The sequence below is a fragment of the Branchiostoma lanceolatum genome, chromosome 18 (genome assembly GCF_035083965.1).
Source record: "Branchiostoma lanceolatum isolate klBraLanc5 chromosome 18, klBraLanc5.hap2, whole genome shotgun sequence".
Lineage (NCBI taxonomy): Eukaryota > Metazoa > Chordata > Leptocardii > Amphioxiformes > Branchiostomatidae > Branchiostoma > Branchiostoma lanceolatum.
In genome coordinates, this window is record NC_089739.1 from 340,746 (window position 1) to 367,303 (window position 26,558).

Here is a 26,558-nt window from a genome sequence, read left to right on the forward strand (position 1 = left end):
GCGAGGCTTTAGTTTGAAGGTAATAATGGCTCAGATGTAGCTTAGAGGGTCGACATTGTGCTATAGCGTATAGTATGCTTTCTATAATTTACACAACTACGCATTGATTCTCTGAAACATGATATATTCTACTATAAACACACCTTAACATTAAAAAACCTCATAATATGGGTTAATGGTTAATATATGGCAAATGAAAGCTAATGGAGTGTATGAATAAAGTATCCGAGTATCCAAGTACATGTATATGGTATTACTTTGCAATAAGTCTGCCCTCCCGAACTGTTTACTGTTTCCAACCGTGTAGATCGTAATCTAATAATCTATAATGACAGTTCTGTATGTACAACACTGGAAACGTATTGACTCGAGTAAGAGATATTTACTCCAATGACAAGTTCTTTACCTGACCGTGATTGTTACTCGAATCCTTAAGGATCAGAGTCAAGTGTCAGAAAGTGCAGCATGAGTTCTGAAATCCCCAGCCTGGACATGACTTGTGCCGCCGTTTGAACCCGGATGTCTGAGTTGTTAGGAGGACGTTGCTATAGACATCGAACACCTCAGGACAGTACCGTCATAAAACGCAAGGTGTCGCTGCTACGTTCTTCAGCATGCCCAGGCAAAAGTCATTGTGGAGGCATACTGGGTGCGCCCTTGATCAGTGTTCTGACTTATGGAAGTCCTAAACATGCAGGTAAAATTCTACAATAGATAGATCGGCCAGTGTGGGATGTACACCCTCGGATGTGGTAAAAGTCAAACAAAAATGAGACTTAGGCTCTTTTTTTAGGCAGGTGACCCCCCCCCTAGGGGGAGGGGGAGGGTGGGTGAGGGGGAGGGTGTTTGGCCCAGAACCCAGAGGTCATTAGTTCGAAACCGGGGTCGTTGACGTTGTGCCCTTGGGAAAGGCACTTAACACGATTTTCTTCACTTTACCTAGTGTAAATGAGTACCTAGCTTTGGTTAGGGACGACCCTCGGATAGGAAGTAAAATGGAGGTCCAGTGTTGGAGGAGAACCCCGCCTCGATCACGTTAAAGAAACCACCACACTTATCGAAAAGAGTAGGGTCTTCTCGGGTTGAGTGGATCATATTGAAATCTGCCCGGATATGCAGCTTGTACTGTTCAGTACCAGCCTAGTGTGTAACGCCTTGAGGCGGTTTACCGGTGTGCAGTACAAACACCCTGCACGGTACAGAATCATTACGTTTTGCATTTTACTTTGCTGAACAGGGGGAAGGTAACATGAATCTTGAAAGATCATCCTATCTTACAGCATTGTGAAATGTTAAGAGATATTCACAATGCAGGTTACTGACTATTATTCAAACTTATAACACTACAAATAAGACATGGGTTATGAATAAGCAAAGACCTAGAAGGTCCACTGCTACTGAAAGCTACTGTGCAATTGTATGGATGTTAAAACAAAACTGTACAATATTTGGCTCTAATTTTTTATTTCTATATTTCTTGCGTACATGTACCTGGGATTCATCACCTACATATTGTTCATAATAACTTAGTGCAGTTTTCTAGTCTTTACTGGTACTTTCATGACTAACAGTATCGGACTACTTATGGATACACCGGTCAATGTAACAACTAGGGGTTGTGCGGAGAGGGTTGTTTCGGCTTTGGAATTTGGATTTAGTCGCAAATGCTTTGTTGGCTTTTAGGTTCTCTACTATCTTGTGTATACAGGGCTTCATTTTAAGATAAACTTCGGGTTGGTGTTAGGAAGGAGAGAAAAAAAAAAGTGACATCAGAGATGCTATATAGCATGATCTGAATTCTACACTAGTTTTTATCAATCTCAAAGCAGAAGCAATAGCTCTGCTCATATGTTATGGCACATTAATATTTTTTCACATTGATATGTGATTTCCGATTGTTTTCCGTTATGTTTGTGACTTTTGCACATCGAAAACCGACCGCCAAGATGGCGACATGTCCCCCTGGTTAAGTAGAGAATAAGTGAACATGAAAAATGGCCTGAAATGTACTCACTTTGGGAAAGGGAAATGTGGCAATAGACGGCGTAATATACTGCTGCACAACCCCAGAGTGTCCACATTGATGGGTGAACTAAGATCGCATGTTAACGCCTATTTTTTTTCCAAATATCTTTATGAAAACTCCACAGCCTGTTCTAATCGTTTAACACATTCGAGATGTTTCTTCAGAATTAAACTCCATCCACAGAGCGTTGTTATAACAGTATTACTAGTGGTTATTTCGCTATCATGATCTCCTCCCAGGTCGAAGAAGATGATTCAACATCACCATTAAATCCAGAGGCAAAGAATAACTCAAGTCTTCAGTTTTTAACTTGCAAGTGACAAAATATAATTTGGTCTGATGAAAATCCTTTTTTCATGGCTCCTCTACTTTTAAACCGTTTTCAATACGATGGGAAAAACGCTTTGGATGCGAAGACAAACTTTTAGTTAAATCTTTGGATGGTCGATTTACTTGAATTATTCTTGACCTTCAGATAACGGTATTGAAGTATAAAGATTCTTTAAATGTTTAGCTACAAAGCAAGATGAAGTAACATCCTCCTATAAAACACTACTGTAGCGGGCAAGATAAATATCATAAATAAACATGATAGGACAGGCACTTTTCATTGGTGCTAGTTCCAAGGCTTATCCTTAAAACTTGCTGAAAACGTTCTGGAGAATGATCTCAGGGACATTTTGGTTTTGTCAGTTGATTCCTTTTTATATTTGTTTTGAGTTTGCTGAGTATCAGATTTTTTAATTTGTTGTATTTGAGTCAAAATTGCTTTAATTAATATCATTATAACCATCTTTCATAAATAATTCCTTTAAAAAGTGTTGTTTTAGAACTGATGAAATCAAAACGGTTTCAGTCTTGTTAACGTTCTTTCTTCTTTATGAAGAATGCTCAGTTTACCAGAGGAACTATTTGTCGATTCGGAGATGAAGTTTCAGGGTCGACACCAAAAAGCTCATCAGATACATTTTTTTAAATATTTTTGAATCGGTCACACGGGGAAAATTTGCTTTTCTAGTTGACATACCCTCCTCCAGTGGGTCTAATGAGAATTTGTGATGTGCCAAAAGTTCCGAGATAGAGCAAGCTGTTTTAGTTCATGTTCTTAAAGGGAAATTTCAAATGACTAATCGCCAAACAGATCAGAGGCAAAGAATAACTCAAGTTTTCAGCTTTCAACTTGGAGTAAGTTACAGAGTATGATATTTCCTTTTTTCGCTTAGTACTCCTTTTATCATAACCTGCTCAGTACCAACGTGGATACGTCTTGTTGCTTACAATGTTCGAAGAAAGTTTTGGACTTGCAGTAGCATTTTTGACTGTATTTTTGGACTTCCGCTTTACCTGAATTATTCCTGACCTTCAGATCCCGATTTCTTTAGTATTGATTATGATCCTTTAAAGTTTAAGCTAAAAAGCAGGAGAAAATAACGTCCTCCTATAAATCTCTACTGTAGCGGGCAAACGAAATAGCATAAATGAATGAGATTGGACAGGCACTTTTCATTGGTGCCAGTTTCAAGGCTTATCCTAACAACATGTCCAAAAGGAGTATTGGGGACTGATCTCAGGGAACCTTGTTCTTTTCCCTGATTTGCTGAGTATTAGAGTCATAATTTAGTTTGTAGTTTGCAGGTCAGTAGGGGTTGAGCCTTAATGTAACCGTATCATCTCTAAAAACGTTTCTTTTTCAGATTAAGTCAAATTATTTTCAGCCTTCTCTTTCTGGTCCTGTTTAAAAAAATGCTTAGTGTAATATACAGCTTTTTATTGGAATTGTTTGTCAAGTTGGAGACTCACTTTCAGGATGAATGCCGGTTGCTGATATGAAATGTTTTCATTGCCATTTTTAATCGTCAATAGAATGAAAATCCATTCTCTTTGATTGTATTCCCCCTCCCAACTTCTTTGAATTGGATTTTCTGATGTTCGAATCTCCGGGATAATTTGTGTATATATTGACAAGAAATTTAAATCTCAGATCTCCGAGCAGATGTTTGAAGAAAGGAGTATCTTCCAACTGCTCCGTTTTTGCTGGTGTCAACAAAAACTGGGCAGTCAGAGAATGCTAGCATCTGCCCCCCTCACATCTGCTTGGAGATTACTTGATATCTGTTTGACCTTGTAGGTCCACAGCAACGTGCAGGGTCCAGGTCAGGTCAGGTCAGACGGTTCGGATGTCTCTGTTCTTCTCTACCCTGTAGACGCTGAGATGAAATAGATGCGTTACTTTGCTGCAAGTTCTTAGACTCTCTGTTCATGTTGGGAATCTCTACCCTCCTGCTCATCTTTGCAAACTCTACCCACCGCCCCAACTCATCTTGGGCATCTCTACCCCCTGCTCATATTGGGTATCTCTGCATCCCCCAGCTCATCTCGGGCATCCCTAACCCCCACTCATCTTGGGCATCTCTACCCCCCGCTCATCTTGGGCATCTCTACACCCCCCTGCTCATCTTGGGTATCTCTACACCCCCCTGCTTATCTTTGGTATCTCTACATCTCCCAGCTCATCTTGGGCATCTCTACCCCCCTGCTCATCTTGGGCATCTCTACCCACCTGCTCATCTTGGGCATCTCTACCCCCCTGCTCATCTTAAGCATCTCTACCCCCTGCTCATCTTGGGTATCTCTACCCCCCTGCTCATCTTGGGCATCTCTACCCCCCTGCTCATCTTGGGCATCTCTACCCCCTGCTCATCTTAAGCATCTCTACCCCCTGCTCATCTTGGGTATCTCTACCCCCTGCTCATCTTGGGTATCTCTACACCCCCTGCTCATCTTGGACCTCTCTACACCCCCTGCTCATCTTGGACCTCTCTACACCCCCTGCTCATCTTGGGCATCTCTACACCCCCCTGCTCATCTTGGGCATCTCTACATCTCCCCTGCTCATCTTGGGCATCTCTACACCCCCCTGCTCATCTTGGGCATCTCTACATCCCTTGCTCATCTTGGGCGTCTCTACACCCCCTGCTCATCTTGGGCGTCTCTAACCCCCCCTGCTCATCTTGGGCAATTCCACATCCCCCTGCTCGTCTTGGGCATCTCTACTTCCCCCCGCTCATCTTGGGCATCTCCACACGCCTTGCTCATCTTGGGCATCTCTACCCCGCTAATATTGGGTAGCTCTACCCCCCTATGCCCCCCTCCCGCTTAATTCTGGAAGCTGTACATTCTCCTTTAATCGTCTTTTGCAGATCACCCTTCTAGTCTCGGGTAGCTCTGACCCCTCCCCCTCATGTTTGGCAGCTCTACCCCCTGCTCAACCTAGACTGTCCTATTTCCCCCTCGCCCTCTAATCTTTGTCAGCTCCGCACAAGCTGTACATGATCACCTAGTTTAATCTTACGCTGCGGAAAAAAAGACTACTATAGTCAAACCCACCGCACAGATTGTTGATGAATGTCAGCGCGAACTGGCAGGCCTGTTCGATGTCGACCACGCGAGTTTTACTGGCAATTTCCACCAGCACGCTATTTTTTGTCAGATCCGGGTTCCCAGAAGCCACGGCGAACAGAATAATATTTTCGTCAATCGCCTTTTGAGCCTCCGCTGAGTGGTCACCGCAGATCTGGGACAACAATAAACATGGCGCACAGAATATGAGAAATACAAGAAGGCACTAGTTTTCTGCTATTTTCCTTCGAAGCCGAAAAATGCCTTAAACAGGTAAGAACACTTCACACAGTTAATAACACCCAGCAATGTGTAAGAACACCTGACGAATGTTAGAAAAGCTTGCACAGGTATAAACACATGATACAGGTAAGAAAACCTGCCTCAGGTCAGAAAACCTGGCACAGGAAAGAACACATACACAGGTGAGAACACCTGGCACAGTTAAGAGCACCTGGCACAGGTCAAAAAGAACATGTCTTCATACCTTTCCGTTAGCGTCACATTGAGCGTTTCCGTCAGTTAGGATGACCGCTCCCTTAATAGCATCCGTACGCCACGGAGTCTGGGCAAACGGCAAAAACCAACAAGGAAATGAATATTTCAGAATATCCCGAGTTAGCTTCTGCGCCATGTGGTACTGTGTTTAATCAACAAAATAACAAAATAACAACAATAAAATTGAGAATTGGGAAGTCTCTGTGTTTAACCCAGCAAGTGCAGCATTAGCTTCTGTACCATGTGGTACTGTGTTTAACCCAGCAAGTGCAGCATTAGCTTCTGTACCATGTGGTACTGTGTTTAACCCAGCAAGTGCAGCATTAGCTTCTGTACCATGTGGTACTTTGTTTAACCCAGCAAGTGCAGCATTAGGTCCTGTACCATGTGGTACTGTGTTTAACCCAGCAAGTGCAGCATTAGCTTCTGTGCCATGTGGTACTGTGTTTAACCCAGCAAGTGCTGCATTAGCTTCTGTACCATGTAGAACTGTGTTTAACCCAGCAAGTGCAGCATTAGCTTCTGTGCCATGTGGTACTGTGTTTAACCCAGCAAGTGCAGCATTAGCTCTTGTACCATGTGGTACTGTGTTTAACCCAGCAAGTGCAGCATTAGCTTCTGTGCCATGTGGTACTGTGTTTAACCCAGCAAGTGCTGCATTACCTTCTGTACCATGTGGTACTGTGTTTAACCCAGCAAGTGCAGCATTAGCTTCTGTACCATGTATAACTGTGTTTAACCTGGCCAGTGCAGCACTAGCTTCTGTACCATGTGGTACTGTGTTTAACCCAGCAAGTGCAGCATTAGCCCCTGTACCATGTGGTACTGTGTTTAACCCAGCAAGTGCAGCATTAGCTTCTGTACCATGTGGTACTGTGTTTACCCAAGCAAGTGCAGCATTAGCTTCTGTACCATGTGGTACAGTGTTTAACCCAGCAAGTGCAGCATTAGCTTCTGTACCATGTGGTACTGTGTTTAACCTAGCAAGTGCAGCATTAGCCCCTGTACCATGTGGTACTGTGTTTAACCAAGCAAGTGCAGCATTAGCTTCTGTACCATGTGGTACTGTGTTAAACCCAGCAAGTGCAGCATTAGCTTCTGTACCATGTGGTACTGTGTTTAACCCAGCAAGTGCAGCACTAGCTTCTGTACCATGTGGTACTGTGTTTAACCCAGGAAGTGCTGCATTAGCTTCTGTACCATGTGGTACTGTGTTTAACCCAGCAAGTGCAGCATTAGCTTCTGTACCATGTGGTACTGTGTTAACCCAGCAAGTGCAGCATTAGCTTCTGTACCATGTGGTACTGTGTTTAACCCAGCAAGTGCAGCACTAGCTTCTGTACCATGTGGTACCGTGTTTAACCCAGCAAGTGCTGCATTAGCTTCTGTACCATGTGGTACTGTGTTTAACCCAGCAAGTGCAGCATTAGCTTCTGTACCATGTGGTACTGTGTTTAACCCAGCAAGTGCAGCATTAGCTTCTGTACCATGTGGTACTGTGTTTAACCCAGCAAGTGCAACGTTAGTTTCTGTACCATGTGGTACTGTGTTTAACCCAGCAAGTGCAGCACTAGCTTCTGTACCATGTGGCACTGTGTTTAACCCAGCAAGTGCAGCAATAGCCCCTGTACCAAGTGGTACTGTGTTTAACCTAGCAAGTGCAGCATTAGCTTCTGTACCATGTGGTACTGTGTTTAACCCAGCAAGTGCAGCATTAGCTTCTGTACCGTGTGGTACTGTGTTTAACCCAGCAAGTGCAGCATTAGCTCCTGTACTATGTGGTACTGTGTTTCACCCAGCAAGTGCAGCATTAGCTTCTGTACCATGTGGTACTGTGTTTAACCCAGCAAGTGCAGCATTAGCTCTTGTACCATGTGGTACTGTGTTTAACCCAGCAAGTGCAGCATTAGCTTCTGTACCGTGTGGTACTGTATTTAACCCAGCAAGTGCAGCATAAGCTTCTGTACCATGTGGTACTGTGTTTAACCCAGCAAGTGCAGCACTAGCTTCTGTACCATGTGGTACTTTGTTTAACCCAGCAAGTGCAGCATTAGGTCCTGTACCATGTGGTACTGTGTTTAACCCAGCAAGTGCAGCATTAGCTTCTGTGCCATGTGGTACTGTGTTTAACCCAGCAAGTGCTGCATTAGCTTCTGTACCATGTAGAACTGTGTTTAACCCAGCAAGTGCAGCATTAGCTTCTGTGCCATGTGGTACTGTGTTTAACCCAGCAAGTGCAGCATTAGCTCTTGTACCATGTGGTACTGTGTTTAACCCAGCAAGTGCAGCATTAGCTTTTGTGCCATGTGGTACTGTGTTTAACCCAGCAAGTGCTGCATTACCTTCTGTACCATGTGGTACTGTGTTTAACCCAGCAAGTGCAGCATTAGCTTCTGTACCATGTAGAACTGTGTTTAACCTGGCCAGTGCAGCACTAGCTTCTGTACCATGTGGTACTGTGTTTAACCCAGCAAGTGCAGCATTAGCCCCTGTACCATGTGGTACTGTGTTTAACCCAGCAAGTGCAGCATTAGCTTCTGTACCATGTGATACTGTGTTTACCCAAGCAAGTGCAGCATTAGCTTCTGTACCATGTGGTACAGTGTTTAACCCAGGAAGTGCAGCATTAGCTTCTGTACCATGTGGTACTGTGTTTAACCTAGCAAGTGCAGCATTAGCCCCTGTACCATGTGGTACTGTGTTTAACCAAGCAAGTGCAGCATTAGCTTCTGTACCATGTGGTACTGTGTTAAACCCAGCAAGTGCAGCATTAGCTTCTGTACCATGTGGTACTGTGTTTAACCCAGCAAGTGCAGCACTAGCTTCTGTACCATGTGGTACTGTGTTTAACCCAGGAAGTGCTGCATTAGCTTCTGTACCATGTGGTACTGTGTTTAACCCAGCAAGTGCAGCATTAGCTTCTGTACCATGTGGTACTGTGTTAACCCAGCAAGTGCAGCATTAGCTTCTGTACCATGTGGTACTGTGTTTAACCCAGCAAGTGCAGCACTAGCTTCTGTACCATGTGGTACCGTGCTTAACCCAGCAAGTGCTGCATTAGCTTCTGTACCATGTGGTACTGTGTTTAACCCAGCAAGTGCAGCATTAGCTTCTGTACCATGTGGTACTGTGTTTAACCCAGCAAGTGCAGCATTAGCTTCTGTACCATGTGGTACTGTGTTTAACCCAGCAAGTGCAACGTTAGTTTCTGTACCATGTGGTACTGTGTTTAACCCAGCAAGTGCAGCACTAGCTTCTGTACCATGTGGCACTGTGTTTAACCCAGCAAGTGCAGCAATAGCCCCTGTACCAAGTGGTACTGTGTTTAACCTAGCAAGTGCAGCATTAGCTTCTGTACCATGTGGTACTGTGTTTAACCCAGCAAGTGCAGCATTAGCTTCTGTACCGTGTGGTACTGTGTTTAACCCAGCAAGTGCAGCATTAGCTCCTGTACTATGTGGTACTGTGTTTCACCCAGCAAGTGCAGCATTAGCTTCTGTACCATGTGGTACTGTGTTTAACCCAGCAAGTGCAGCATTAGCTTCTGTACCATGTGGTACTGTGTTTAACCTAGCAAGTGCAGCATTAGCCCCTGTACCATGTGGTACTGTGTTTAACCAAGCAAGTGCAGCATTAGCTTCTGTACCATGTGGTACTGTGTTAAACCCAGCAAGTGCAGCATTAGCTTCTGTACCATGTGGTACTGTGTTTAACCCAGCAAGTGCAGCACTAGCTTCTGTACCATGTGGTACTGTGTTTAACCCAGGAAGTGCTGCATTAGCTTCTGTACCATGTGGTACTGTGTTTAACCCAGCAAGTGCAGCATTAGCTTCTGTACCATGTGGTACTGTGTTAACCCAGCAAGTGCAGCATTAGCTTCTGTACCATGTGGTACTGTGTTTAACCCAGCAAGTGCAGCACTAGCTTCTGTACCATGTGGTACCGTGTTTAACCCAGCAAGTGCTGCATTAGCTTCTGTACCATGTGGTACTGTGTTTAACCCAGCAAGTGCAGCATTAGCTTCTGTACCATGTGGTACTGTGTTTAACCCAGCAAGTGCAGCATTAGCTTCTGTACCATGTGGTACTGTGTTTAACCCAGCAAGTGCAACGTTAGTTTCTGTACCATGTGGTACTGTGTTTAACCCAGCAAGTGCAGCACTAGCTTCTGTACCATGTGGCACTGTGTTTAACCCAGCAAGTGCAGCAATAGCCCCTGTACCAAGTGGTACTGTGTTTAACCTAGCAAGTGCAGCATTAGCTTCTGTACCATGTGGTACTGTGTTTAACCCAGCAAGTGCAGCATTAGCTTCTGTACCGTGTGGTACTGTGTTTAACCCAGCAAGTGCAGCATTAGCTCCTGTACTATGTGGTACTGTGTTTCACCCAGCAAGTGCAGCATTAGCTTCTGTACCATGTGGTACTGTGTTTAACCCAGCAAGTGCAGCATTAGCTTCTGTACCATGTGGTACTGTGTTTAACCCAGCAAGTGCAACGTTAGTTTCTGTACCATGTGGTACTGTGTTTAACCCAGCAAGTGCAACGTTAGTTTCTGTACCATGTGGTACTGTGTTTAACCCAGCAAGTGCAGCACTAGCTTCTGTACCATGTGGTACTGTGTTTAACCCAGCAAGTGCAACGTTAGCTTCTGTACTATGTGGTACTGTGTTTAACCCAGCAAATGCAGCATTAGCTTCTGTACCATGTGGTACTGTGTTCAACCCAGCAAGTGCAGCATTAGCCCCTGTACCATGTGGTACTGTGTTTAACCCAGCAAGTGCAGCATTAGCTTCTGTACCATGTGGTACTGTGCTTAACCCAGCAAGTGCAACGTTAGCTTCTGTACCATGTGGTACTGTGTTTAACCCAGCAAGTGCAGCATTAGCTTCTGTACCGTGTGGTACTGTATTTAACCCAGCAAGTGCAGCATTAGCTTCTGTACCATGTGGTAATGTGTTTAACCCAGCAAGTGCAGCATTAGCTTCTGTACCATGTGGTACTGTGTTTAACCCAGCAAGTGCAGCATTAGCTTCTGTACCGTGTGGTACTGTATTTAACCCAGCAAGTGCAGCATTATCTTCTGTACCATGTGGTACTGTGTTTAACCCAGCAAGTGCAGCATTAGCTTCTGTACCATGTGGCACTGTCAACTGTGTTAAATCCAGTAAACATGAGTGTTAAGTCCACTCTTCTTTGACAGGTTCAAGCGACAACAGGAGTCGTACCGTCACTCTCATGTACGACAAGGCCGACTTTATTGCGCTCAGCCCTCCTACTTTCTTCAAGCTGTTGATTTTTTCAGTCAGCTTGGGGTCACTGATCGGAATCTCTCCCATCTTGATATAGGTCCGAGCTGTTTCGTTGAAAACGTTGACTCCAACCTATAGGACACGTGGTGACGCAGAAGGAAACGAGAGGCTTTGTGTTATTTTCACGTGTCAGGGAAACGCAGTCTGCCAAAGCGCTTTAAAGATTTGCTTGAGCATCGCCGATCTGAACTTATACATCAGATATTTTGTTTTTTTAACCAAAAAATCTTTTAAAAAAAACTAAAGGTAGATACATATTAGCATTTTGAGGCTGTAGGGGCAGTGGGTTGTTACCCACTGTGTCTAGGGTTCGGTATTGGAAGACGGAGCGCAAGCCTTTCCTTCCACCGCCCTTTACCTCCCCAACCGAAGTCAGGTACCAATTTTACACCTGTATTGAGTAAGGAAAGCCGTGCCTTTAAATATCGGCTCAATATTGGTGGCATGTCGGAGGATGCAAACCCTGTACCCCTGTTTCTGGGCCAAACACTCTGACAGTTACGCCTACACGATGCCAGACGAACAGCCCTGTTCGTGTTGTATGTATGTCGCGCATTACATGTTGCAATGCCCCCCCAGTTAATACTTGTGCATTATCTTAAATTGTATACTGAATTTTCTCTTACATTTAATTGTCGTATTCAATGTAATTGTAATGTTGAGTGGTCCGCAACATCGGCTTGGCTGCCTGTGTATTGTCTTGTTGCAATTTTGAATACAGAATAAAGTAAAAGAATATGTCTGTATGTAGCCAAAGGGAGGACGATGTATCTAAATGGATCTTAAAAACACGAACATCCTGTTATTTCTGTAATTATTTCTATCAGGAATGATATATTTTAAAGGTTCAAAGCATCGAATCCATCTATATAAGCCAGAGACTTACCTTGATGTCCAGGCTTTGCAAGGATGAACATTTGATGAAATCAATCAAGAATTTCTTCGCAAGGTCGAACTGGTCCTGTGGGATGCTCGAAGACATGTCGAAGGTGAACGAAATTTGCACTTTGCAAGGTGGCTTTGTTGTTGTTTTTGGTTTTGGTGTTGTTTGTGGTGGTGGGGCTGTTTGTGATGGTGGGGCTGGAAAAGACCGAGAGATGTTGTAAGAATCTAGATAGAAGACAGCTGGTTGTGGGCTCTAGCTGTAGTACTTTTGGGTACGGACGTGGACGAAAGAGCCGAGTGAAGCTCAAAAGAGCTGGCACAAAATATACATTTTAGGCTCAAATTTGGCCGGTGCATTTACTCATTTAGCTATTAACCTTTTCCCCTTCAGGTAACTCAGAAAATAATTTACAGTGGATCCCTTACAAAACCATAACAAATCAGGATACGAAACAAAGATGGCATGAACATAAACTGAATAGATAATGCAATAACAAATAAAATATTATATCAAACCCATGGTACGATATTCGTACAGGTGAGCGGGTATCAGAATTTCTTTATGGATGAACGAAAGTATTCTCAGTTTCTATCTTTGTTTGAAGTTCTTAGAGGATGTAGTCTCTTTTCCTTGTAAAAATTTGGTTGAGATCGCTGCGCGTGTGGATGTACATTCCGGACGTTCCTGGACACCTTTCCCCAATGTTAAACTTTACCCGCCTGGCCTGTTTAGACGAGGTGGTCTTTTAGGACATCCCGGGATATATTTTCGATCCTATGGAATGTTGGAATGGCTACTACTATGTGTACGTGGACATTTCCAGATATACGTATATCACATTCGTGTGAAAACGGGGATACCTTCGAAACAGAAACCTAGCCTGATGTTATTGTTTGGTGCGCTTCTGAGGCGTCGCCCAAAATATGCCCCGTACGCTTATTTATCGGGACAACTGGAAACATATCAGTAGGTAATCGGTTTCTTTTAATCGAAGTAAAAAAAAAAGAAGCTTCCTTTGGTTAACATTGAAACATTTTCACTTTATGAGACTGAAATTGAACATCGAGCCAGATACCTAACATGCTCTAAAACAACATCATTAAAAAGCTATGGGCACCATTGCAAGATGAACGTCTTGTATGTTTGTTGTGTTTATTGTTTTTTTGGGGGGTGTGAGAGAGTGTTTTATTGCCCAAACACGAACCCAACCATATTTAATAGTGGTGAATTTCACCACTAATCATCGCGATAAGAACAGTAGTCCAGATTTACATGATATAATGTGACTTTAAAATGAAATTCCAGTCTGAAATTAGCACGTAAATTGAACACAGACCTTATGCCTTCCTCGAATGATTTTAACCTTCATGACTGAATTATCATGATCTATTTACACAGTATAAGTAGCATGAAACACTAGACTCACTGCAGACCACGCTGGCATCCTCAAAGTGCCGACAGTTGTGTGAGCCCCAACCCTGGTGGACGCAGTCACCGATGGTTGCCTCGGAGCCCGCACAGACCAACTCGTCCATCCAGATCACGCCTGTGCCCTGCCCGTAGGCTGCTCCATCTGGGGCCTTTGTAGCGCTGCCGTAGCCCAACTGACGGCATACTACGTGGGCGTCGTTCAGGTCAAACCCATCGTCACACACGGTTCCCCATCGTCCGTTAAAGAAAACTTCAACCCTGCCTTCGTAGGCCGTAGTACCGCCCACGAGTCGGAGTTTTGTTTTGGGTGGTGCTGAATGAGACAGAGAGATGTTGTAAGGATATTGTATGCTGCTGGTCGTAGGCTCTAGCTTCGGTGCTTTATTGCCCGAACACGAACCTCTACCATATGTAAATGTGGTGAATCTCACGACTAATCATCGCAATACGAACAGTAGCCTAGACTGTATGCCTTCCCCAAATGATTTTAAAGCGGCCAGAATCTTACCCGGGACAAGTCGTAAATGGAGTGCTCCTACTGTGAGCTGCTTAGCACTTTGAGGGGTGGATGGGCCCCTCATAACTACATACATTCATAAAGGATTAGATCGTCTGCCAGCCAGGAACAATAGCAGGGACAGATTACCATAATAACTGTCAAAGAATTCAATTTTGTTCTGTACTGGTTTTCCTAGGAACATTATCAAACCATGCAGAATGAATTAGATCTCCATCAAAAAGTCACATAATCCAAGGAAGTTTCAATCAGATAAGATCCCTTGGATAATCAAGACAATATTATCTAAAACTCTTAGTTTTGGGGAAGTCAACCTTGTTCGAATTTTCAAACATTCAAATCAACCCTGTCAACATTGTATCAGAGTATCTAAACGTATCTAAATTCCCTACGTCTTCCCCACATTAGCCTTGGTAGTTGTGTGTTTAGAAATATGACTTTTTGAGAATTTTGCGTCTACTTGTAGTAACCAGCAATTATACTGGGGCTCTGTAGAAGAGTACATATAACTGCTAACCAATGTTTCAAACTGAATCGCAAGACAGTGTTGTCATTACTGTTACAGTATTTCTTGGCTAACTGTCCTTCAAGCTAACTTCTTTATGTTTAGCCATATATGCATACTTCAATTTCGTATCTGTTGTCTCTAGATTTCAAACATGACTTGAAGTCACTTGTACGTGGTAAACTGTCTCAGCCAGGTCTTCACTGATTTGCACTGTACGGCTGCCAGACGCATACTGAAGCCCATAGTTTACATCATCCCGTATGTATATAGTTTTACTGGGGTCTTTAAGCTTCATGACCTTTAAGTATCATAATTTGTTTACACTCCATGAGAGCATCAAACATTAGACTCACTGCACACCACGCCAACGTCCTCCGTGTGAGCACAGTCGTGTGTGGTAATGTGGCTGCATGCATCGAGGGTTGTCTCGGAGCCCCCACAGGCCACCTCGTCCAGCCAGATCTTGCCGGATCCCTGCCCGTACGCTGCGCCTGCTTTGACCGCTGTAGCGCCGCTGAACCCCAACTGACGACACGCCACGTTGGCGTCGTTCAGTTCAAAGCGATCGTCACAAACGGTTCCCCATTCTCCGTTTCGGAAAACTTCAACCCTACCTTCATAGCCCGTACTTCCACTCACGAGTCGGATGGCTGGGAGTGCTGAAAAAGACCGAGAGATGTTGTAAAGATCTTGTATGCCGCTTGTCGTAGGCTCTAGATTCGGTGCTTTCGGCAGAGAAAACGACCGAGAGAGTCGAGTGAAGCTAAAAAGGCTGGCACACAATATACCCTTTAGGCTCAAATTTGGCGGGTACATTTACTCAATTATATCTTAATCTTTCGGATGGTCCATTCAGTTATTTCAGTAACAGATTTCCAGCGGATCCCTTACAAAATCATAACAAATCAGGATACAAAACAAGGATAGCATGGACATAAACTGAAAAAACGATACAACAACAAATACTATATGATGTGCATATTAACCCTCGGTACAATATTTCATCAGCCTTTCTTTATGGATGAACAGCAGTACATGTATCTTCAATTGCTATCTTTGTTTGCAGTTCTAAGAGGACGCAGTTTCTTTACTTGGTAAGAATTTGGTTGAGATCGCTGCGCGTGTGGATGTACAACCCGGACGTTCCTGGACACCTTTCCCTAATGTTAAACTTTACCCGCCTGGCCTGTTTAGACGAGGCGGTCCATAAAGCGCGGGTCACAAATAGGAAATTCGGCTCGGTTTAGCACCTCCTGGGATATCTTTTCTATCCAGTGGAATGTTGGAGTAGATATTACTACGCGTGCGCGGAAAATTCCAAACATAGCAATATCATCATCATCATATTCTTGTGAGAACGGGAATACCCTCGAAACAGAATCCTGATATAATAGTTTGCTGCGCTCCTGAAGCGTATTACTAACCAAAAATAAGCCGCAATGTTTATTCATCAGGACAACTCGAAAGATGAGTAGTAAATTAACTTTTTAAACGGAGAAAAAAAGCTTCCTTGGGTCAACAGTACAAAGATTGTCACTTTATCGTACAATAGATCATGTAACATCGAGTCACATATCTAACATGTCTCATAACAGCATTATTAAAAAGCTATGGGCACTATTGCAAGATGAACGTCTTGTTTGTGTGTGTTTGTTTGGTATGTGAGTGTCTTATTGCCCGAACACATAATTTACACAGCATAAGTAGGATAGGACGCTAGACTCACTGCACACCACGCCAGCGTCCTCATAGTGTTGACAGTTGTGTGTGCCCCATCCGGCGTGGACGCAACTAAAGATGGCTGTCTCGGACCCCGTACATTCCAGGTTGTCAAGCCAGATCTGGCCGGACCCCTCCCCGAAGTATTTGGTCGATGTAGCGCCGACGTACCCCAACTGATGGCACGCCACGATGGCGTCGTTCATGTCAAAGTCATCGTCACAGACGGTTCCCCATTGTCCCCTATGTAAAACTTCAATCCGACCTTCGTTTCCGGTATCTCCACCCGGATCGAGTCGGATGAGAGTTTGTGGTGTTGCTAAAAGAGACCGATAGATGGTATAAAGGACTTGTGTGCAGCTGTTGGTAGGCTTTAGTTTCGGTGCTTTTAGCTACAGAAGCGACCGAGCGAGCCGAGTGAAGCTAAAACGGATGGCAAACAATAAACCTTTTAGGCTCAAATTTGGTGGGTACATTTACTTATGTATCTATTATTAATCTCTATGATGCTCTCTTCAGTTTTTTTAAGTAACTAATTTCCAGTGGATCCCTTACAAAGTCGTAACAAATCAGGATACAAGGCAAAGATAGCATGGACATAAACTGAATGAATACTGCAATAATTGACTAATTAATCCAGGGACTATACCTGATAGGAAGCAATAGTTATATTTCATCTTATCATCCTGCTTTTTAGATTGTATTTATCTACTCTTTGTTATTTGTAGTTAATGTGCTGTGTATTGTTTTGTGTGTGGGCCACGACACCAGCAACAGCTGCCTGTGGCCCACGTGTACGGTACTGTTTGCAATTTCAATAAATCAAATCAAATCAAATAACAAATGGTATACAACGTGTATATTTATGCAAATTAATTGTAACAAAATCACATATTCAACACAACTTTCAGTTTTGAGAAAACCAACCTTGTGTTCAAATTTAAACTTCTAAATCAGCCTGTCAAAGTTGTTTCAAAGCGTTCAACTGTATCTATATTTGCAATGTTCTTCTCACAGTTGAATTTATATGTTTGGTTCTTGTTTGTTAAGAAACATGGTGTTCTTAAAGCCAATTATATAGACGGGTGCTCTGTAGAACCAAGGAGGTCACATGTAACCTACTTGGTAGAACTTGTAAGGTAGAATTGCCGATGTAACTGCCAGTACACTACCAAACAGAGCTTGTCAAGCCAGTGTTGCCATTCATAGTCTTGGTTATGTAAAGCTAACTTCTTCATGTATACTTCTTATCTGTTGTTTGTACATTTCAAAAGTTTTTGGAAGAGTAACTTGTGTTGGTCACTGCCTTAGCCGGGCCTATACCGATGAGACTGACTCTAGGAGTAAGCCAAATTTATTGGGTGATTTTGTAGTACCAACATGGTATTTAAGATTGTTTGTCCTTGCTACAAGTCAAGGTTTTCTTAAAAATGATGTTCACTACAATAATATTCATGAATTTTCTTGTTCTCTATATGTAGGGAGCGTGATAAATGTTATTATTGTGGGGTCTTGTTAAAATAAAATTGTTCTCTGCACATGTAAAAAAAAAAGAACTAGAAAGGCAACATTTGCACGAGCAAATACATCATATTTCATCTGTGGCGTCATGGGGCACAGGCGGTAGAGCGCGCGGCTGCCAAACAATGGGACCCGGGGTATAATCCCGGGTTGTGCCCAGAGACATGTCCGAACTTGTGCCCCGAAGTTGTGCCCTTGGGAAAGGCACTTAACACGACTTTCCTCACTTCACTCAGGTGTAAATCAGTACCTAGCTCATCTAGGGTTAGGGACGTCCCTCGGATAGGACGTTCAATAGAGGTCCCGTGTTTGGGGAGAGCCACACCCCGCGCACGTAAAAGAACCCACCACACCTTTCGAAAAAGAGTAGGGGCATGCCCCGGTATGCGATGGTCCAAAAACCTACAGTCGGGTTCGCCCTTAGTAATAGCCTCTGGCTAGTTGGGTAACCCTGGCAACATGCCAAACCAATAAATAAAAATATTTCATCCATATACCTCCCTGTGTTAAAATGGTCTGTTCCAAAGTCACACCTGAGCACAACTGAAATATTCCAAAAGCTTCTGCCAAAAAATGATCTATTGCAAAGTCATCCCAGCCCGAAATGGAGCTTCCCAAATCTAACCTCCTACGCAAGAATGGGCTCTTCCACAGGCACCACCAAACATAACTGACTACTCAAAGAATGGATCCACCCAGTCCAAATTGACTTTGACATGAAAAGTCCCTCCATGCAGGAATGGAGTCTTTCAGAAGCATTCCCGTGTAGAATGGACAAGTCCAAAAGCACTAAAGAAAAAAACTTTGCATTAATCACCTCAGTCTAAAATTGAAATGAAAAATTGTCCCCCACCAGGGCGAGTATAGAATGAACCAGTCCAAATACTCTTTTACTAAAAAATTGAAATCTGTACAATGTTACTTTGTGCAAGAATGGACTCCCCCATTCGTACCTCCATGTAAAATAGACTGGTCCAAAACACATCCACTGAGGAAATGGACTTTTGAATAATTAGCTTAGTCCAAAATTAAATTTTGAAAATATGTCACCCCTATGCAAGAATGGACTCTTTCAGCGCTTCACGATGTAGAATGGGCCGGTTCAAAAATATATCCACTCAAAAATGACTTTCACGTAATCCCCCCCCCTTTACGAAATTAAGTTTGAAAATGTGACACCCCCATGTTGAATGAACTCTTCTAGAGTATACATTTCTAGTTTAGAAATGACAAAAATGTTGTTTCAAAAATCATTCTTAAGGTCTTTATGCCAAACATTTGAATGAGGGCCTGAGTACACGCACAATGCAGACACATGTCTAATCTCACATCATTGTGGTTTGATACAGTGACATAGGAACTGAAGATGTATATATTTGTTCAGAAAATAACCAAAAGTTAAGAAACATAATTCTGAAGTAATGTATGCTAAAAGTGTGACCAAAGTCCTGTGCACACATGTCCTAGGCAGTAAAAAAAAAGTAAAGAAGTCATCCTCAAATCAATTGACGTGAAGCATAATGCTAGACAGTACCATACCACATTTGATATAGATACTAGACTAAGTGCATCTATGCCAAATTGACTTAGTTAACCAAATTGGCCAATCAGGACCTTGCATTTTGGAATGTAGTGCTTCCATTGGCTGTCACTTCCAACACCATATTGTTATTTATAAGTGACAAAAGTGGCACAATGTCTCCATAAAAAGGCCAAAATAAATCATTTTGAAGCGGTGTATGCCAAAAATAATAATGGGATCCTTTCAGTAAATAGCCAATGCACAACTCTACTGAATGTCAGGTCCGTTCGTTTTCATACCAGGGCACCAGAGGCTAATATTTACGTTTTTTGGCTGAAAATGATCAAAAAAATAAAATCATCATTAAGGCATTTATAAAAATAATTTAAAGAAACTCTCTGGGGGCATGATCCTATTGTACCTCTATATCAAATTTCAGCTCATGTGGCCGACGACTGAAATGAAGCCCTTTGAAGATTTGCCAGGAGAAGAAGAAAGAAACATGAGCAGAAACAGTATATTTCAACCATACTGTAGTATGGATGAAACATAAAAATAAGAAACGGCCTTTTTGTTAGTTTATTATGTACTCACCATAGGAGATCAAATAAACAATACACGATTCGCCGTCTACGGTAGATAGGTGCATATTTTGTTTTGGACATTAGTTCTCGTGTAGGGAAATGTGATGATGTTACCCTGTATCCCATCTAAACCTCCACTGTACATTCTAGATGCGATATTGTGTGGTGAACTCATCGGAAATCTGGGCACTGATTTTTTGGTGGTCCCAATACACAAGTCAAAGGACTCTTTGTACCACTTGTTTCTGTACTCTATCGAAACGCCCAAGGTATGAAATCAAAATAGAAATGTTCTGATACGACCGAGTTAATGTTAAATTCATTCAAGTTTTATTTGTTTAGATCAATATGGCAGAAATACACATAATTGATACAATATAGATGTACTCCTGAATTGTGATGACCTTACAAATCAAAACTATACACACAATACAATGACGACGGCGAAAACTATACTATAGGATCCTATAGTCATTCAACAAAACAGCACAGTCCGCATTTGTCTGTGGTACAGACGGATGGTGTAGGGCAGAGAGCTGTACAGCTTGTTGATCCTAGCCTGGTCCCAGTCTCTAGGGTCGGCTTAGTGGTGTTTTACCGGGCCAGTCAGTTTCTGATGTCCTTTCTACCTCTGGCTGCCATCCTACTTCCGCTATACCCTACTTCCGCTGCCATCCTACTTTGACGCCGACGGCGAGCTAATTAATCCAAGGCCGTAAACAACACCCCGAGCGGGCTAAGCTGTCTGGGCGGGTGAGGGTCACTCACAGTGCCGTAGAGTTATCGAGGAGCCACCGAGGGTATGGATTCCAGGCTAGTTGATCCGAGTTGAGAGGACACTGATCCCACTAGAGATAACGATGCCCGGGAGGGGGGGGGGGAGCTATAGGTAAGTTAGCGTTGTCTTAAAGGGTAGACGTTACAGTGGACCCCCTAAGTGGAGGCCAAACATAGGAATAGCTTTGTAGTGCCAACTTAAAATCCTTGAAAACCTTTCTTTTCCTTGAAAAATTTGGCCCAATCTGGAGGCTTTTTTTGTTAGAAGGGACAGGTAGGGTCTAAGCTTTCCCATTTTGGTCAACATTTGTTCAGTTCACCAGTCTAGTTGGTTGGCGTAAGAACATGTCTGTGTTGTTGGGTCAGACCTGCCCAGAGCAGATGAATACAGCCGAAATCTGGGTCAAAGGTAAGGTTTGTTTACTTCCGGCAGCTGTGCTCGTCGTTTGAGCTGGATAACAGCCTGTTTTCTTTGCATTTTTATCAAGTTTACCCTTGTGGCTATGTGGTGGAGATGAATTTTTGAGATTGAACTTTGGGTATATACTTTCAAAAGGTGTTGTTTTAGTGCTTCTTATGCTTGTCTCCAATGGGAACATTCCACTGTAACAACTGCCCTAAAACACCACATTCCGGATACGGCCGCCATTTTTAATCTCCCGGACCGTTCCAGAGTTAACACCAAAACAAGGCTGGTTTATAATAAGTTTATGTTTCGCCCCTCTAAGATGAAATATCGCGTTACATATGCTTGTTGCGTGTAGAGAATATTGTAGTGACCAAATTTGTATCATTTTCACGGCCTCTGACAGGTTACTTGAGTGACAACATTTAGCGTTTTGTTTGTATCCGTCATTCGTACTTTGCGCCGGCTCAACAGCATTAAACCCCTCAAAACGAGCACATTTCTTCTGGATTTTTTTTAGATAGAAATCGACAAGACTTTTGATGGCTGTTCCGATAGTTTGTTGTTGTTGAGGTCGGTTTCAGGATGTGCGTAACTTTTCTACAGTCTGATTCTGAAGGGGTGGCGCCAGGGTTTCTTTGTTTTGTGTTGGTTTGGTGCCTTTCGCAAGGACACCACATCAAAGCATCCAACCATTACCGACGCTACTCTACCGTCTGACCTCTGCCCTCTGAACTCTTGTTTTGTGTTGGTTTGGTGCCTTTCCCAAGGACACCACATCAGAGCACATCATCCAACCATTACCGTCGCTACTAGTCTACCGTCTGACCTCTGCCCTCTGAACTCTTGTTTTGTGTTGGTTTGGTGCCTTTCCCAAGGACACCACATCAAAGCATCCAACCATTACCGACGCTACTCTACCGTCTGACCTCTGCCCTCTGAACTCTTGTTTTGTGTTGGTTTGGTGCCTTTCCCAAGGACACCACATCAGAGCACATCATCCAACCATTACCGTCGCTACTAGTCTACCGTCTGACCTCTGCCCTCTGAACTCTTGTTTTGTGTTGGTTTGGTGCCTTTCCCAAGGACACCACATCAAAGCATCCAACCATTACCGACGCTACTCTACCGTCTGACCTCTGCCCTCTGAACTCTTGTTTTGTGTTGGTTTGGTGCCTTTCCCAAGGACACCACATCAGAGCACATCATCCAACCATTACCGTCGCTAATCTACCCTCTGACCTCTGCCCTCTGAACTCTTGTTTTGTATTGGTTTGGTGCCTTTCCAAAGGACACCACATCCGAAGCATCCAACCATCATCGACGCTATTTTACTCTCTGACCAGTGGTGATATTGTTACCATCCCAGCATTGCTCAATACACATCCGGCAATACACATCCACAGATGGCTGACTGTGGGCAAGAAGCATATGCCATGTTGCTTGACAAATCTATCTTGGAATTGCCATACTGTCAAACTAGGTGACAAAACTTCACTTCAATCCGCGATAATCACAGCCTAACAATATTGGGATTTATCCGGCTAAAACAAAAATGTTGCTGGGACAAATCTACACCACTTCTGTATTTATATCGGTATGTATGTGTGTATACATGTATATATATAGCCAATATAACTGCCATTCGGGTAGCATACCATTTCTTATATAGCCCAATGGCCATCGTTCACCATAGCATCTCGCAAGGTCATAGCATATGTTCATAAGATGAGGTTTAGCTGCAGCATCATTGGTTTAAGGTCTGAATTTGCACTTACCCTTTGCTTTACTGACACCTAACAACATACCAAATATCAGACAGTCTCATCTGCATCTTAATGAGTTAAGGAGGTATCTAAAAAATCCAGAGAATGCATCCTTGTATTTTTGGAATATTTCAGTACTCAATCACAGTACTATACTATCGGCTCCGTCCTGAGGCGTCACCAAAATCACCAGTACGCACTGTAATCGAATGCGTAGAGAATGATAGTTACCAATCCGGACTAAAACTAAGGGCAGAATAAGAAAATCAGGCCAGCGGTGAAGACGTATTACCCACGGTACGTTCTAGAAGACGTTTTGACACACAAAGGATGCCATAGACCGTGCGTACCTTGAGCGCTGGATCCATGAATGGCGGCGAGCACCACGGCGGTGGTCAGCAGTAGTTTCCCCAACATGTCTATTATGGTGGAGTCTGCGGAAGAACGGGTATGAAAGATGCTTAATCTCACAGTCCGAAAACGGCCAAGCAAGGAACACTCGCGTATTTAGAGGGATTCAGGGTCTCAAGAACGTTTTGACCTTATACAAAGTGATTGCAATAATTGCAAGAACACGGGGTCTATATGCTTCGGCAGGAAAAGAAGACACTGCTCTATTTTTGAAAAAAAAAGTATGCATGCGTTAAACCATATATGAAATGAAACACCAATAAAACACTCATGAAAATATAAATATTATGCATAGGTTGGTCATGGTGTGGTGTGATATATTTCTGTGTACCGCGGAATTCCCGACTAGACCACGGACTTGCTGTTGTAATGAGGCGGAGTCCCCGTAAAATACTCAAGCCGTGCTAATCGACACTGGCGGGCGGACAACATCCAATGTACCGCGGAATTCCCGACTAGAACCCGGTCTACTTGGGAACGGGACGGGCTCGGTTGTGGAGGCGGCATTCAGGTCCTGTTGCACCGAGGCCGTTCGTGAGTAAGCCTCGGTAAGATACTTGCGACCTTGAGTAGGTTTAATCTTGTACCATCCGACGAGCCCTGCAGCGATTTTTTCCGGCACTTTTGTTCTCTGAAAGGACTTTCTCTGACTTGCTGTAGTAATGAGGCGGGAGTCCCCGTTAAGTGCTCAAGCCGTGCTAATCTACTCCGGCGGGCGGACAGCACTCCCTGTACCGCGGAGATCCAGACTAGACCCCGGTCTATAGTGTAGGCCTGCTGGAACATAGCCTTGTGCCAGCAATCGGGCCTGGCAGAGATGTTTTTGTTGGAACATTTGCTGGCAAAATTTAGATGGATTTAGTGTCTCAAAATTTTTCGATATTTCTGAGAGCGCGGAAAAATTTTGGCTCACTGATAAAGAAAGGGAACATCGCTGGGCAATGATTTGTTTTATTGAAATCGTATATGATTTCACACACCAATAAAACATGAATATTCAAATACCATCCATTACTCTGGGAGCGTCGAGATATGTTTCTTTGCTAAAAATACCAAACTTGCAACCACAACAGAAACTAGAATACAATCACGCCATGAGTAAGAGAACAGATGGTTCTGTACTTCAAAACACATTGTCAAATGTTGGACACTCATAAAAATAGAAATATCACGTTAGTCATTGTGTGGTGTGATATTTTTCTGCCATAAAATGGACGAACATGCAACAACAACAAAACCAACAAAAACACTACCCATAGAAATCATGCAGATGATTCTGCCTGAAAAACTCTTTGTCCAAGACTGAAGCTCAAAATTCGAAAAATTTGGTAAGTCCAATTTTTGTGTTAGAAATTACAGCTTAACTTTGTTGCTGGCGAGTCCGGAGGGGACAGAACGTCATTGTGCCGGGAAAATCCAGCCGACAGCCGTGGAAGAGGCTGGTGACCAGGTTGTAAGAAAGTGGGAACAAACTTGTTCGAACTCTAACTTAGAGACCCTGTGCCCGGCCCGTTTCCCCAATCTTTGCCGGGCGGGCTTAAGCTTGGGCACGGGAAGTGCCAGGTTGGGAAGGCGGCGGTCTGGTCGAGGTAAACCGAAGCCAGTCGTTTGGAAGCTACGGTAAGTTGCGTGGCACCTAAAGTGGGGTTTATTTTACCGGCACTTTTGCTGGCTACTTTTTCCTGAAAGCTCGGAGATCGCTCTGATTTCACTAGGTACGACACTGCTGTAGGAGTGAGGCGGGAGGCCCAGTAAAATGCTCAACCCGGGCTGATGGACACCGGCGGGCGGAAACACTCCCTGCACCGCTGATATTCTGGCCAGACCCCGGTGTACTGTGCAGGCTTGGTCCAGGTTCGCCGAAGCCAAACGTGAGTAAATCTCAGTAAACCAACGGGCCCGGCACATACTCGTTTTGCTGGCACAGTTGTTGACTACTTCCTCCCTAAAAGAGACCACTCTGACTATTCTAAATAAAAGACTGCTGTAGTAATGAGACGGGAAACTTTATTTCAAGCGGACCAAAAATCACCAGGCGAAATTACTGACTAGCCAGGCGGGGACAGAACGTCATTCTCCCGGGAAAATCCAGCCTACAGCAATGGAAGAGACAGGTGACCAGGTTGTATGAAAGTAAAAACGATAGGAGATCGCTCTGACTTATCAAAAATAAGACACTGCTGTAGTATTGAGGCGGGAGAGCCAGAAAAATACCGTGCTAATCGACACCGGCGGATGGAAAAAACTGGCCAGGTTTACTGTGTAGGCTTGGTCTAGGTTCGTCGAAGCCAAACGTGAGTAAACCCCGGTAAGTTGCTTGGCACATGGAGTATATCATTGTGCCAGCCAACGAGCCCGACAGAGACTTGTTTGCTGGCACATTTCTTGACTTATTCTTCCCAAAAAGAGATCACTCTGACTATTAGTGGGAGAGGCTGGCGTCCAGGTTGTATGTAAAAGGCCAGTCCTGTGGAAACCCCGGGCCCGGGAAGCTGCGTGGCACATGGAGTAGGCGTAGCCTTGCACCATCCGACGGGCCCTGCAGAGGTTTGTTTCACCGGCATTTTTTTCCTAAACGCTAGTACAGCAGTGAGGCGGGAGACCCAGTAAAATGCTCAACCCGTCCTAATCGACACCGGCGGGTGGACATCACTCCCTGTACCGCTGCAATCCCGACTAGTCTCCGGTCTATTGTAGTATATCCTTCTGCCAGCCGACGGGCCCGGCAGACACTTGTTTTGCTGGGATATTTCTTGAATTCTTCTTCTCAAAAGACCATTCTAAATAAAAGACTGCTATAGTAGTGAGACGGGAAACTTTATTTCAAGCAGACCAAACATTACGAGGCGAAATTACTTATACCCCCATTCCACTTGGACGGCGCTCTCACCGCGCTCTCACGGCGACCTCATTTTGGCCAGATCGCCGTGAGAGCGCCGACAGCGCGGCGAGAGCGCCATTGAGATCGCCGACAGCGCCGTAAGAGCGCCGACAGCGCGGCGAGAGCGCCATGCGCGCCGTCACCTCGGCGATGGTTTTGAACATGCTCAAAACCTTCGCCGTGAGAGCGCCGAGGATGGCAATCAAAAAACGAGCGCCGAGAGAGCGCGGAGCGAGCGCGGTGAGCGCCGTGAGAGCGCCGTGAGAGAGCGGTGAGCGCCGTGAGAGCGCCCAAGGTGGGATCAAAGGGCCGCAGCGAGCGCTCAAGGATCGCAGCGAGCGCTCTATGAGGATTGAATGGTCTTAACTGTAGTTCAACAAATTTCATTCTTGAAGTGG

At 44.0% G+C, this 26,558-nt stretch overlaps 1 protein-coding gene across 1 annotated transcript; it reads right to left on the bottom strand.

Moving 5' to 3' along the window:
- Positions 1-4,818: 4,818 nt before the first annotated feature.
- On the bottom strand, positions 4,819-26,324 carry LOC136424534 (deleted in malignant brain tumors 1 protein-like). The gene is made up of 11 exons (XM_066413150.1): positions 26,170-26,324; positions 23,987-24,117; positions 23,219-23,302; positions 16,300-16,611; positions 14,927-15,232; positions 13,544-13,861; positions 12,118-12,311; positions 11,148-11,303; positions 5,913-5,990; positions 5,414-5,600; positions 4,819-4,943 (listed from the first exon to the last, which is right to left on the bottom strand). Exons 1-11 carry the CDS (start codon positions 26,322-26,324, stop codon positions 4,819-4,821), a joined length of 2,046 nt encoding a protein of 681 aa, XP_066269247.1.
- Between the last annotated feature and the right edge of the window lie 234 nt (positions 26,325-26,558).